Here is a 13,481-nt window from a genome sequence, read left to right as displayed (position 1 = left end):
CACAGTTTGCTACTAATTTCACTTTAAAGGTCACTTTGTGAGAACAGCAAAAAGACTTTTTTGAATAACTTACCTGAGTTAACTATATTTTATAACAAATACAGGTTATAAAATGCTTGAAAAAGTAACTGAAATAGGTTACATAACTTAAAACAGTTACACCCCTGACTGTTAAAATAAGAAGCATTTTCAAAGAATATGAACAACCTATAACACAACAAACCGTATTATCTCTATCTGTGATAGAGTACTTCAGTCTTGTCTCTAAACCTTTGATTTGCGACCGGATGGTATTGAGTTCTGATTCTTTTCTCTTTTTCTTCGACATCTCCTTCAGTTCTGACGTCAATTTTTCTTTCTTCCCTTTCAACTGTCCCAGCATCTTCTCATCCCAACGTCTTGCTTTAGCTTTCAAATCACTGAAAATTAAATATCAACTAGAGATGCTTTTGAGAAAAGCGCATGTCTCTCACAACTGCCTAATCATCTAAATAGTAAGTCAGTCTTTACAAACTGTTTACTTAATCCACTTGTGCATGCACTTTCTTGAAACCAAAAGGAAGCCTTTCCTACTACTTTTAAAAGTAGTATAGGCGCTGATTTGGGAGCAAAAATGCGCAAGGAATCCGAGTACTTTTTTGATAATTCAAGGGCCATAATTCCTAAGTGCCTAGGCCGATTTGGCTAGTTATCGAACTTTGCGATGCACTTATTGGCAGGCACATCTTCTTGAAGATCGGATGAGAAATGTTCGACTTAAGAGTGCGGACAAGCTTTGTGACAGACAGACACACAGACTGGAGTAAATCAAAATGTCTCCCACACCACTGTGTGGTGGGAGACATAACATTTGCTCAATTTCATCTCTGATGTCAGAAATGTCACATGATCTGTAGACGCTAAAATGTACAATTCAAATATATTCAGGTGCTCCATTTTAAATCTGACAACTAGTTCTTGCACTGTATCAAATAATCTCCTTGAAAAGAGTCAAATCAATTAAAAAAATCTAGAACTACCACAAGATCATAAAGCAAAATTTTGTCATAACCAAATGAGATTTCATTTATTGATGAAGATGCTTTCTTTAGAATTTACTCAATAAGCATCTGGGTGGCAATAAATTGATCAGGGATGTCATTTCATGTGAAAATAGCACTATAATTTTTTGGATTTATGGAAATTACACACTGATTGGTACAGCAATCCATAAGAAGGTATCAAAAGTCAATTTTCTAGTCTATTTCAGCTTAAGAACTTCTGTGTCAAATGTTTGAGAAAGTCCTATCGCTCTCTATTAGAAGTTCCAGAAGTGTATCTGCCTAGATTATGCCACATTTTAGATATCAGGTAATTTTATCAAGTTTACAAAATATCTGGAACCACTAGGTCAGGAATTGTGAAACCATATGTAACTGCTTTGAAGAAAATACATACCTAGCACCACCAGAGATGACACCAGACTTCTGGAATAACGTACCATCTAATGCAACAGACTGAAATGGTAAAATAACGGGTTTTCACAAGTTTTCATGAACGAATATACATCTGTACAAGACGAGATTTAAATATGTCAAAGGAAATATCTAACCATAGTTATTCTTAACAAGTATATCCTGAAAATAACAAAATGTCATTTCAGTGGACAAAAGAATTACTGTTGAAGACTTACAGCTAAATAAGTTTGTCATAGTACTGCCTACCTTATGTCTCTCGTGACCCCCGAAGGCCACTTTCCTGGCATCTTCCACAGTCTCACAGACTAGAGCATTCCCACAAGCAAATATGAGAGCTTTCTTTATTGATGGAGGATCATACCTGATCACATCTACCACCAGTTTCACGTTCTTTGGTTCACGGATTTCCCTGAGAAATAATACCAGAATCAAAACTACAATACAGAAATTCTTAGACAAAGATGTAAATTCCAATTAGTCCCTGACTGACTGACAGTTAACCCTTACCCTGCTACATTTCTATAATGAACTTGTCCATATTTCAGTTTGGACAGTACAATTAACTGTTAAAAGGGGTGCTTACCAAAAAGATACTGACTGGTGAACAGTGCAGATCATGATCAGACTGCATGGTGTCCAGCATGATAAGGGTTAAAGGCAGTCATCACTAGATACGATGTAATCTCATAAAATGTCCAGTTATACGCAGTAGAAAATGTTCACATGTTTCCATCAACACCCAATGCTTTTATAAAATTGTTAATTTAAATGGATAAACATTTTCACCTATAATTTACCTAATAAATCTTTTTACTGGTTAAACTGCTGAAACTTTTTAAAGGAACTTTTAAGACTGCTCATATTACAGGCTTCCATCATTCAGAAGCTTTTGAGACACAACTTCAAGAATCGCCTTAACAAACAAATAAAAAATCTCCATAAGAAGTGTTGTTGTTCATTGCAAAACCTATGCTGATCAAAAGAAATATTGTTCTCTCTGCAGGTAATTTTGTTGTCTAGAGTTCTGATGATAAGAAAAAATCTTTCTTAATCAGTCATTTTATGTTCAATGTATTCATTCATGGCAAGTCTTTTTTCCCTGTTGCTGTTAAAATGTTCTATACAGCTGGTCCATATAGGACAACACTGACTGGCTTATACCAGATCTTGTTGTAATTGCACATATACCAAAATAAACAAAAGATATCAATCTGAAGTACGTCTTGGAACAAAATCGAACCCCTAATGGAAAATGTACCTAATTATGTAGGTTTCAAATTATTCTCTTCCGTAAAAATTACCTGAGCTTTTCGTTGACTGGTTTAACATCAAGATAATCCAGAGGTAGGAAGGTTTCTGGTTCAATTCTCTGTTCCTTCATATACTGGATACATTCCTTGGCAGTCTTTAGGGTGTCACAGATAATGGCGTCCATGTATTTACCAAGGCACTTGGTAATGGCTATCTGGTATCTTTTGTGACTGGGTTCACACAGATCTATCAATCTTCCATGCTGTAAAATAAACCCACAAGTGAGAACATTTTATTATTTAATATCACTGGCAATAATTCCATGGTTTTGCCCAAAGCAGGTATTTTTTGTGGGGAAATAAACTCATAGATTTTGACATGTGAGCATAAAATGAATGGAAATATTTTACATGCTTGTTGGGATTTCATTTCATGGACTGGACCAACCATGAAATCTACAGAGTCCCCAATGAATGGACAGAAAGAGGCAAACATTATTTGAGTCGCACCATGAGAAAATCAACATAGTGCATTTGCGACCAGCATGGATCCAGGCCAGCCTGCGCATCTGCGCAGTCTGGTCAGGATCCATGCTGTTTGCTTTCAAAGACTATTGCAATTAAGAGAAACCGTTAGCGAACAGCATGCATCCTGACCAGACTGCGCTGATGCGCAGGCTGGTCTGGATCCATGCTGGTCACAAATGCACTATGTTGGTTTTCTCATGGTGCTGCTCATTTGTATATTAATTTTTATATTTCCTTTACAATCATTTGAAAGACTGCAGCAACCGTGATAGGAGGTTCAGAAACACTGGTTTTTACATTATTTAAGCTATATGTCATTGTAACATGGTTAAATGTCTTTGTCAGCTAAACAAAGAAGGAAGTGAAGTGGTGTATATTTTTCACTAAACTCAACTGATGTGTGGATCAGAGATGTCAAACAGCTGTATGATGTCCAGTTCATTCTTACACGGATGAATGAAAATCAGCACAATTTTATCATCAAGTTTTCATGAGCATGTAAGAACGAAAATAAACAAGGCCTTCCTATTGATTATTGTCCAATTTACCACAGTTCAGATGTCTGGATATCTAAACCATTTGGGCTAATGCCCTTGTGGTTCAATTCCTACACATCTGAAAAAAAATTAACCATGGTTAATTAGATGATAAAGAATGCGAAGGCCTTGATAATTAGGTAAAACAGCGTCAAAAGCTTTTTTAACTTGTATCAAGCATGTTCAAAATTTTCAGCATGTCATATTGTAAATAACTTTTATTTGCAAATAAATTATAGATCTATTACTACCTTTTCTTGTCCTACAGTTTAAATAAACAAACCTAAAGATCTACCACAGAGCAATATGAAACATAATACATGACTAAGATATGTCTAGTTTGCTATTACCAGTACTTCTTCTCAAGATTTTGGGACACTGGTTCAAATTGATCCAATTTTTGTTTAAGTTTACTTTCCTCAAATTGGAAAATCAACTGGTTTCTTGAAAGGTTAATATAATAATATAAAAATCTTCTTTTTTTTTTTAAAGAAACAGAGGAAAAAAGGCAAGAAATTACAATAAATTTTGATACTTGCTGTAAAAATTTCTTCATAAAAATTAAAATTTTAAAAGTTCAAATTCACTCAATCTTGAGTGGGATATCACAAATTTTTGGGGAAAAAAGAGAACTTTCAACTGGATATATGAGCCATCAACTGCTCTAAAATCAGCCAAAAACACATCACACACAATGTGCTGTAACTTACCACACCAGGAAATAAACGCTTCAAATTGTCTAGTAACTCTGCTTTCTTCATGGCTCTGGCAGATTCATGTTTATCTACCTATAGGAAAGAAAATATATCAAATGATAAAAAGAAATTTGCAGTTACACAAAATATATAATCATATAATCTAAGCATAGCACTGAATTTGACATAGGTATATAATTACTTTTAACCTTTAGCCTGTTGTGGCAAGTAATTCTGCCTTTGCGACCAGTGCAGACCAAGATCAGCCTGCACATTCATGCAGGCTGATCTTGGTCTGCACTATTCGCTATTCAGTCAGACAGTAAATTTTCAGTGAACACCCCTTCGAATAATAAATGGTACTGCCCAAATTGAATGGTAGACCAACCCATTTTAGAAATTTAACAGGGTAAAGGTTAAAATCAAACAGACAAATACTGTGAAATGATTTCATTTCACTGCATTGTGCGGTTTTGGCCAAAACAGCTTTTTCTGTTAGACATGAACTCATGGATTTCAAATTTTGAACATAAAATGGAAACTTTACTTATTCATGCAGATTTGATTTTGTGGCTCCGTCCAACCAAGAAAATTATGAAAATTAGCATCCCCAACACAATATTAAGGACTTCACAGTATACACAGTACCTTACAATGTACACCGGCTTTGTAAAAATCTGTGGATACAGTGCCAGACATTTGTCCAAGAAACTTACAATTTTTGTGTCTGTCCAAAATAAAACCTTGACATGTTTTGAATATTCATAAAAAGGAATTCAAACTGTTGCAGTATCATACAAAACAAATTCTGATTGAATATTAACCCTACTAAATAATTTGCAGCACACGTTCAATGGTCTGTAAATCTTTGAAAGCCTGGTAGCCTTGTCCAAAGTATTACTTTCTGGTTTGCATATAGGCAAACCTCGAACCTTTTCAAGCAAGAAGCAGTCTCTCAATCATTCTCAAATTCTATGATTTGCTGCTAGCAAATTATTACTTATATCTCAAAATTCTTCAACTTGAACTTTATTCTGATAAGCAGAAAGTTTGAAATAATTTTTTTATATGTTTTGTTGTGTTTAGTGTCATACTGACAAAATTTAGCTTGTGGAGTAAATTCCAGCTTTAAATGGTGAAGGAAGATCCCGGTTTCTCTTTCTGACTTTGTTTCAATCATGGGCAGGCACCCGAGTAGAGCCACTGACCTACCACATTAATGATTGGCAAGTGAATCAGTCATTGAGGTTAACCACTCGGCCACTGTAACTCAAAATGAAACCTTTTATGCCATCACTCTTTATATAAACTCACCTTAGCTTCACTGAGCTGTTCATTAATCGAGCACATCTCATTTTCAATTTGTTGTATCCTCTCATTGGCTGTTGTCACATCCTCCCCTAACTCCTCCTCTGCAACTCTCTGCTCCTCTATGGCCTGGGTACTTTGTCTATGAACAGTTAACAAATTTGATTTCATATTTATTCCTATCAAAGATACAAGGCTTTGATACAATTAAATATTTGCAATTAGTCCATAACTATATTCTATGTGCAATCAAGTGGAGGCACTCACTTTTTATTCCAACAGACAAAAAAAACAAATTTGAAGCTTTTGTCATGAATTAGCTTAGTAATTAATTGACTTGGATACTTGGCATGACTCATGTACAAAATAATTTGCAGATATAAAATGCTGAATTCAAAGAACTTCACATTTTTGTTAATTATCTGATAAATTTCTGTAATGCTCCCAAAACATTTTTCATTCTTAAGATGACACTGTCTAATAAATTCAAACTTCAAAAGAATATACGGTTTGACCTCCATGGCTGCACTAATACAGGAAATGTTAAAAATGGGTTATGCTCATCAAGTGTAACAAAATACTCTTTCTTATTTACAATCCATGTAACATTTATTGAAATGACCCTTTAAATTTACCTAAACTGTTTCGGTTGACTGCAAATAACTTCAGTACCTGATATAATCATTCAATTTTTCCACTCTTTTCTTGTTTTCTTCCATTTCATGTTCTTTCTGTTTTATTTTAGCCAGCAGCTCATTTTTCTTGCGTATTTCATTATCGTATCTGTCCTGGTCCGACTTCTGCTCCCTCTGGATCGTATCCATCTCCTGTAGCAACCTCGCTGACCTCTTCCCGGCTTCTTCCTTCAGACGCTGGTACTCCAATACCTGGTGATTATTGGATAATAGCAGTCTTATACTAAATTTTGACGAGACAATTAATCTCAAATCACAATGGTCAAGTTTTGAGTGTGTTTATTAACTGGAAACTCAAAACATACTAGAGGTATGTCACTTAAGCTTAATTCATACTCCGAGTGTGTTCCGGTTTAGTGCCTTTTTCAACACTTTTTCAGACATATAAACAAAGATGTTTGCAGTGAAGCTATGTCATGCATTTCTAAATCACCTATTTATATGTCTGCTGATAGCGTTGTGATTTTATTTCTAGAAATTCTAATTCTGAACATGGGTACCTTATAGAAATAGTCTGAAACGGAAAAAGAAGTTTCTTTCATGTTGATGAGAGTTTATGTGATAGCAAGTTTTCATTGCCTAAAATTTACCATTTCAGCTCTACTATTTTACCTGAGATTCCTCCAGCTGAAGATCACGACCCTGTGACTGTGACTCTTCCTCTATCTGTTCCTCAAACTCTCGTCGCTTTGCCTCAACTTCTTCAAGTTCCCTCTCTAACTCATTGATCTGTTATATTAAAAGAATCAATATTAACTTATGATAACTTTTAACGCATTTACCCGAAAACGTTTAATATTCACAGATTTCAGTTACAATGTAAATAGCCTGCTTAAAACCATTTCAAAATCTTTCGATTTAAATAAGCATTTACTCAAGACTAAAAATGACTTAAACGTTTTCAATTTTAAGAGTTTTTGAATTAGTAATAAAATATTTCTTAAAAATTACATTCAAGTAGTTAAGAAAAGCTAAGACAGAATTGTTTCCCTTTTGTAAAAGAATGCCTCTATTGAAGGAGATCATACATACCTCTTGCTCATGGTTATCATGTGTTTTACGAGCTTGCTTCAGTGATTTCCTGAAATTGTCAATTTTCATGCCACATTACTTTGGAATAGCTGTCATAGGATAAAAATAATTTCTGAAACTACTTGAAAGTTTTCAAAGAACATGATATAATGCCATTATCTTCACATTGCCTCGGCACCAAATTCTGAAGAAATCCATCAATTCCAACTTTGGAGACCTCCGCAACCAAGTTATGGTTGCCGACTTCCAATCACCTAACCCTCATCTATGCGAGTTCAAAACCTAGGGGGTGTACAATTCTTCATGTGAGGATACTATCTAGCTGGCTTATGGAATGTTGGTGATTCTAACCAGGTGCCCACCAATGCCTTACATGATGCCTGTGGGGCACCTGGGGTCTTCCTCCACCATCAAAGGCTAGATGATCTAAATTGTGCAGGTGTGAATCTAAACTCATCAAAAAAAATTGGAGAACTTGAAAAGCAATGCTACTTGTGATACTTACTTTGCACTGTCTAATTTTTTGATCATGTGAGCAGTTTTCTCTTTGGCTTTAATGTATAATGGTCTTTTCTTGTTCAACTCTACTTCCTGCAATAAGAAATGAATTTCCATCAATTCACCAGCTTCAAAGTACTGCATAATTTTCATAAAATATGTAGAAACATACAGATTCTTCAAGGCATAGCTGATAGAAAGTAGAATGGAAGAAAACAATTCTTTCCAGCTACTGCAACATTTTTCTGATAAAAGTTTTATTTTAAGGTAACAAACACATGTTTGATAATTTCTTTTAGTCAAGTACCTTTCAACGTTTTGGTAAAAGAGTAATCATGAGAAGTATTTTGAAATCACACTTGCTGTAACTTAACAAGATTTAAGACAAGCGGGTCAAGATGACCCTGGATCGCTCACCTGAGTAATATGAGCTACATGTTTCAAATGTCAAACTGATGATTTTTAGAAATTTTTTGGAAGATTTTTCGATGTACAATCAAGTAACCCCTGGGGTGGGGCCAATTTTACCCCGGGGGTCATGATTTGAACAAAGTTTGTAGAAGTCTATTAGGCAATGCTACATATCAAATGTCTAAGCTCTAGGCCTTCTGGTTTATTTTTAGAATTTTTTTTTGAAGATTTTCATATGTAAAATCAAGTGACCCCTGGGGCGGGGTCAATTTTGACCCCGGGGTCATGATTTGAACAAATTTTGTAGAGGTCCACTAGGCAATGCTACATGTGAAATATCTAAGTTCTAGACCTTCTGGTTTATTTTTAGAAATTTTTTGAAGATTTTCCTACGTAAAATCAAGTAACCCCTGGGGTGGGGCCAATTTTACCCCGGGGGTCATGATTTGAACAAAGTTTGTAGAAGTCTATTAGGCAATGCTACATATCAAATATCTAAGCTCTAGACCTTCTGGTTTATTTTTAGAAATTTTTTGAAGATTTTCCTACGTAAAATCAAGTGACCCCTGGGGCGGGGTCAATTTTGACCACGGGGGTCATGATTTGAACAAATTTTGTAGAGGTCCACTAGGCAATGCTACATGTCAAATATCTAAGCTCTAGGCCTTCTGGTTTATTTTTGAAATTTTTTTGAAGATTTTCCTATGTAAAATCAAGTGACCCCTGGGGCGGGGTCAATTTTGACCCCGGGGGTCAAGATTTGAATAAATTTTGTAGAGGTTCACAAGGCAATGCAACATGTCAAATATCTAAGCTCTGGGCCTTCTGGTTTATTTTTGATTTTTTTTTGAAGATTTTCCTATCTTAAATCAAGTGACCCCTGAGGCGGGGTCAATTTTGACCCCGGGGTCATGATTTGAAAAACTTTAATAGAGGTCCACTAGGCAATGCTACATGTCAAATATCTAAGCTCTAGGGCTTCTGGTTTTTGAGAAGATTTTTTTTAGATTTTCCTATGTAAAATCAAGTGACCCCTAGGGCGGGGTCAATTTTGACCCCGGGGTCATGAGATTTGAACAAACTTGGTAGAGGTCCACTAGGCAATGCTTCACACCAAATATCTAAGCTCTAGGGCTTCTGGTTTTTGATTTTTAAAGTTTTTCCTTTCGGTTGCCATGGCAACCAGTGTTCTGCATGGAATTCAATTCTTTGAACAATTTTGAAAGGGGGCCACCCAAGGATCATTCCTGTGAAGTTTGGTGTAATTCTGCCCAGTGGTTTTCAAGAAGGAGATTTTTTTAGAAATTGTTGACGGACGACGGACATCAAGCAGTCACAATAGCCCACCTTGTCACTTTGTGACAGGTGAGCTAAAAATGAAATGTCTAGAGATTGTTTTGAAACTTACACTCTCTTTAATGGTTGCTTCCACTTTTGTTAACTCTCTCTGAAGCTTGCCTTGTTCTTTCTTCTTATCTTTAATTTCATCCTCGATTCTGTCTTTCTTCTTCACTTCTTTCTGCAGAGCATGATTCTTGTGGTTGATGTCCTCTGTCACCTCATCTATATCTCTCTCATTGTAGAACAACCTGACGAGGGAGAGATCTAAGTGCTTGTCTTCCTGTAAAAGACAATAAAGTCACATTGTTGCACCTGTCTTTGTGGCCACCTGTATTAAGCAGCCACTTGCCTTAAGCAGGGATATAAACTAGTTATTTTTATTTAGGGGCCCAGACTGTCAAAAACTAGAGCTATCACTAAAGGTGATGAATGTACCCCCCGCATGCACTGACACAGTACATTGAATTTGACACACACAAGACTGCATAATTATGTGGACTGTATGTATACAGTATAGTAACAAAAAACAAAGTCCCATAACTATGTAGAATATTTATCTAAAAGAATGTAACATGCACCATGCACAACTAGGGTTGGTACTGATCACTTGTGTGAAGTTTCATTAAATTGTGTGCAAGGGTTTGGTAGATTAGGCACGCACAAGATTGCATATGCAGGCTGTATGTACATAGTATGTTAACAAGAAACAAAGTCCCATAACTCTGCAATTTTTGTCGCTGAAAGAACCTAACATGCCCCATGCACAACTACTGTTGTTACTGATCAGTTGTGTGAAGTTTCATTAAATTGTGTCAAGGGGATGAGGAGAGATGGTGCGCACAAGATTGTGTCTATGTATATAGTATGTTAACAAGAAACAAAGTCCCATAACTCTGCAATTTTTGTCGCTGAAAGAACCTAACATGCCCCATGCACAACTACTGTTGTTACTGATCAGTTGTGTGAAGTTTCATTAAATTGTGTCAAGGGGATGAGGAGAGATGGTGCGCACAAGATTGTGTCTATGTATATAGTATAGTAACAAAAAAACAAAGTCCCATAATTCTGCAAATTTTTTTTCTAAAAGAACCTTACATGCCCCATGCACAACTAATGTTGGTACTGATCACTTGTGTGAAGTTTCATTAAATTGTGTCAAGGGGATGAGGAGAGATGGTGCGCACAAGATTGTGTCTATGTATATAGTATAGTAACAAAAAAAACAAAGTCCCATAACTCTGCAATTTTTTTTTCTTAAAGAACCTAACATGCCCCATGCACAACTACTGTTGGTACTGATCACTTGTGTGAAGTTTCATTAAATTCTGTCAAGGGGATAAGGAGAGATGGTGCGCACAAGATTGCGTCTACGGACAGACGACCAGACGGACAGACAGACAACCTGAAACCAGTATACCCCCCCTTACAACTTTGTTGTCGGGGGGTACAATAACTCTTTAACATTAGGTATATATGGGCATTTTCTCCAAAAATTTAGGGGCCCAACCCAAAATCTAGGGGCCATGGGCTACTGGGCCCCTGCTAATTTGTATCTCTGCTTAAGTATTGCTAACCAATCAGCTTACTTCCCAAACCAATTTTGTCACTCCTTTGACTGGATGCTTAAGGCAGGCCTGGCTGTCTATTGAATATATAGCCAGGCTTGCCTTAAACTTTACCCTGCTAAATTTCTAAAACGGTCTGGTCTATCATTCAATTTGGACAGTAACTATTATTATTCAGAGGGGTGTTCACTAAAAATTTATTGGCAGAATAGCAAACAGTGCAGACTACAATCAGCCTGCACAGAGGCTGGTCTTGGTCTGCACCGGCCGCAAAGGCAAAATCACTTGAGTGATTATTGTGTTCTGTCTACATTTGGGCAATGTCAAAAGTATATAACTATTTCTGATGAGGCCCTCTATAGATCAGACTTTCAATAAAATCAGCATCTCTGATTTATTTCTAAGTGAGGGACATGAAAGCACCATGAACATTTGCTCTCTAAATCTGACAGACATATGCACAGAAAAAATATAGCAAAGTAACAATTACAGTCTTATTGCAACATTTTACAGCTATTTGTGCAGGAATTCCAGAGGCTGACCACCAGTTTTTACCAGTTAAAACTGTCCTGGCCAATACTGGTCAATTTAACATTTGGTGAAAATGTTTGCTTGCATCAATGTTAAATACACAAAATTTTCTAATGGTATAATACTAAGGCCACACACCTGATCCAAACAAAAACTTACAACAGAAAACTTTTTTGTGATAAGAAGTCACTGACCTCAATCTCAGAATCTTTATAGCAAATATAAAGTAAAATATAAAGTATTTGTCATGCAATTTATATGAATACTTACTTATGACAATGCATTCATGTCTACCCTGTGATAATAACATTCCTTCATCAATGGAAGAAACTTCTACAGAATATTGAAGTCAATCAGTTTTATCTCATCTTAATGTCTCTACCTGCACTTATATACAATTCAAACAGTACATTGTACAAACTTACAAGTTCTTGTTTGAGTTTCTGGTACCTCTCAGCTTCGTCTTTCTCTAACTTGGCTTCTTTCTTTTCTGCAGCAATACCTTTCTTCTTGTGATAGTTAAACTGTGTGTCTTCCTCAGCTTTCAACATTTCAGACTTGGCTTTGTCATAGTCCTCCTTCAATTCTCCCGATCTGCATGGTATTAGTAAAGGATCTTTTAGATACAGAGATGTTATAAGCATTTGTTTACAATAAACACTTGCAAGAAATTAGAATAAGCTTGGTGGATTATTTGAACAAATAAGTTTTAGACAGGCTGCAACCAATTTTGATTTGGATCTTACACAGCCAGACAAGAGTTTAGCCCTTAAGTCAAAAATATGCATCCCAGGAGTGCCAAACTGTCGCAAAATACGCCCATCATCGAACTTGGCCTAATTCAAGGGGCATAATCCAAGAGTGCCTGTCTATTTGGGTGGTTATCGTATGTAGCTGAGATATTATGCCCACAAACATTGTCAGCGAGTTTGGTGATTGGATGAAAACTGTTAGACTAAGAGAGCGGACAAGGCTAGATTCAATGTTTTTCGAGTAATTCAAGGGCCATATTCCACGAGTGCCTTGAACGATTTGGATGGTTATCGAACTTCGCCAAGATATTATGCCCACAAACATTGTCAGCAAGTTTGGCAAAGATCTGAATGAAACTGTTCGAATTAGAGAGCGGACATGCTTTGGATGCTGACCGCCTGCCACCATGGGTGTTAACATAATATGTCCTGCTCTTTCAGTGACATGTGTATAAAAAGGGCTTAAGTTTGTGTTACATGTATGCCAAAAAGTATTTCACCCAGGATTATAAAACATAGGAATATTATTCAGCATGTGAAATTGTGCATGTAGGGTTTTATTAAGAGATATCGCTGAGCTCATATGTTTAATGCTTGCTTTGTAAGGTGTTATGTTCATTAGCTAGTGTTCAAACCTGCTTATCTCTTCAAACATGGCCATTCTCTCCTTGGCATTTTTCATGGCAAGACTCTCAACAGTTCCCTGGAAGACTAGGAAATTCTTGGACTTGACAAGTACACCTATCTTCTCCAGTTCCTGGTTGTACTGCGTTGATGACACTGACTGTAAACATCAAATTATTTCAGTAACTACAATAAACACATCTTAACAGATACCTGGCCAGTCTTTTTGGATTATGTTATGTTGAGTTAATTTACATT

General features: G+C 36.2%; 1 protein-coding gene across 1 annotated transcript in view; it reads right to left on the bottom strand.

Annotated features, from left to right (window-relative positions):
* Positions 1-13,481, bottom strand: part of LOC123528715 (structural maintenance of chromosomes protein 1A-like) — a 44,691-nt gene that overhangs the window by 16,209 nt on the left and 15,001 nt on the right. Inside the window, exons 4-16 of the mRNA XM_053521719.1 lie at positions 13,235-13,383; positions 12,273-12,441; positions 9,819-10,031; positions 8,007-8,092; positions 7,502-7,550; positions 7,082-7,198; positions 6,447-6,661; positions 5,781-5,916; positions 4,482-4,559; positions 2,759-2,970; positions 1,704-1,866; positions 1,438-1,496; positions 224-419 (exon numbers count right to left, since the gene is read on the bottom strand). Of these exons, the coding sequence (XP_053377694.1) occupies positions 224-419; positions 1,438-1,496; positions 1,704-1,866; positions 2,759-2,970; positions 4,482-4,559; positions 5,781-5,916; positions 6,447-6,661; positions 7,082-7,198; positions 7,502-7,550; positions 8,007-8,092; positions 9,819-10,031; positions 12,273-12,441; positions 13,235-13,383 (1,842 nt within the window). The remainder of the gene's footprint in view (positions 1-223; positions 420-1,437; positions 1,497-1,703; positions 1,867-2,758; positions 2,971-4,481; positions 4,560-5,780; positions 5,917-6,446; positions 6,662-7,081; positions 7,199-7,501; positions 7,551-8,006; positions 8,093-9,818; positions 10,032-12,272; positions 12,442-13,234; positions 13,384-13,481) is intronic.

The sequence above is a fragment of the Mercenaria mercenaria genome, chromosome 13, assembly GCF_021730395.1.
Source record: "Mercenaria mercenaria strain notata chromosome 13, MADL_Memer_1, whole genome shotgun sequence".
NCBI lineage: Eukaryota > Metazoa > Mollusca > Bivalvia > Venerida > Veneridae > Mercenaria > Mercenaria mercenaria.
This window is presented reverse-complemented; position numbering and strand designations above follow the sequence as displayed.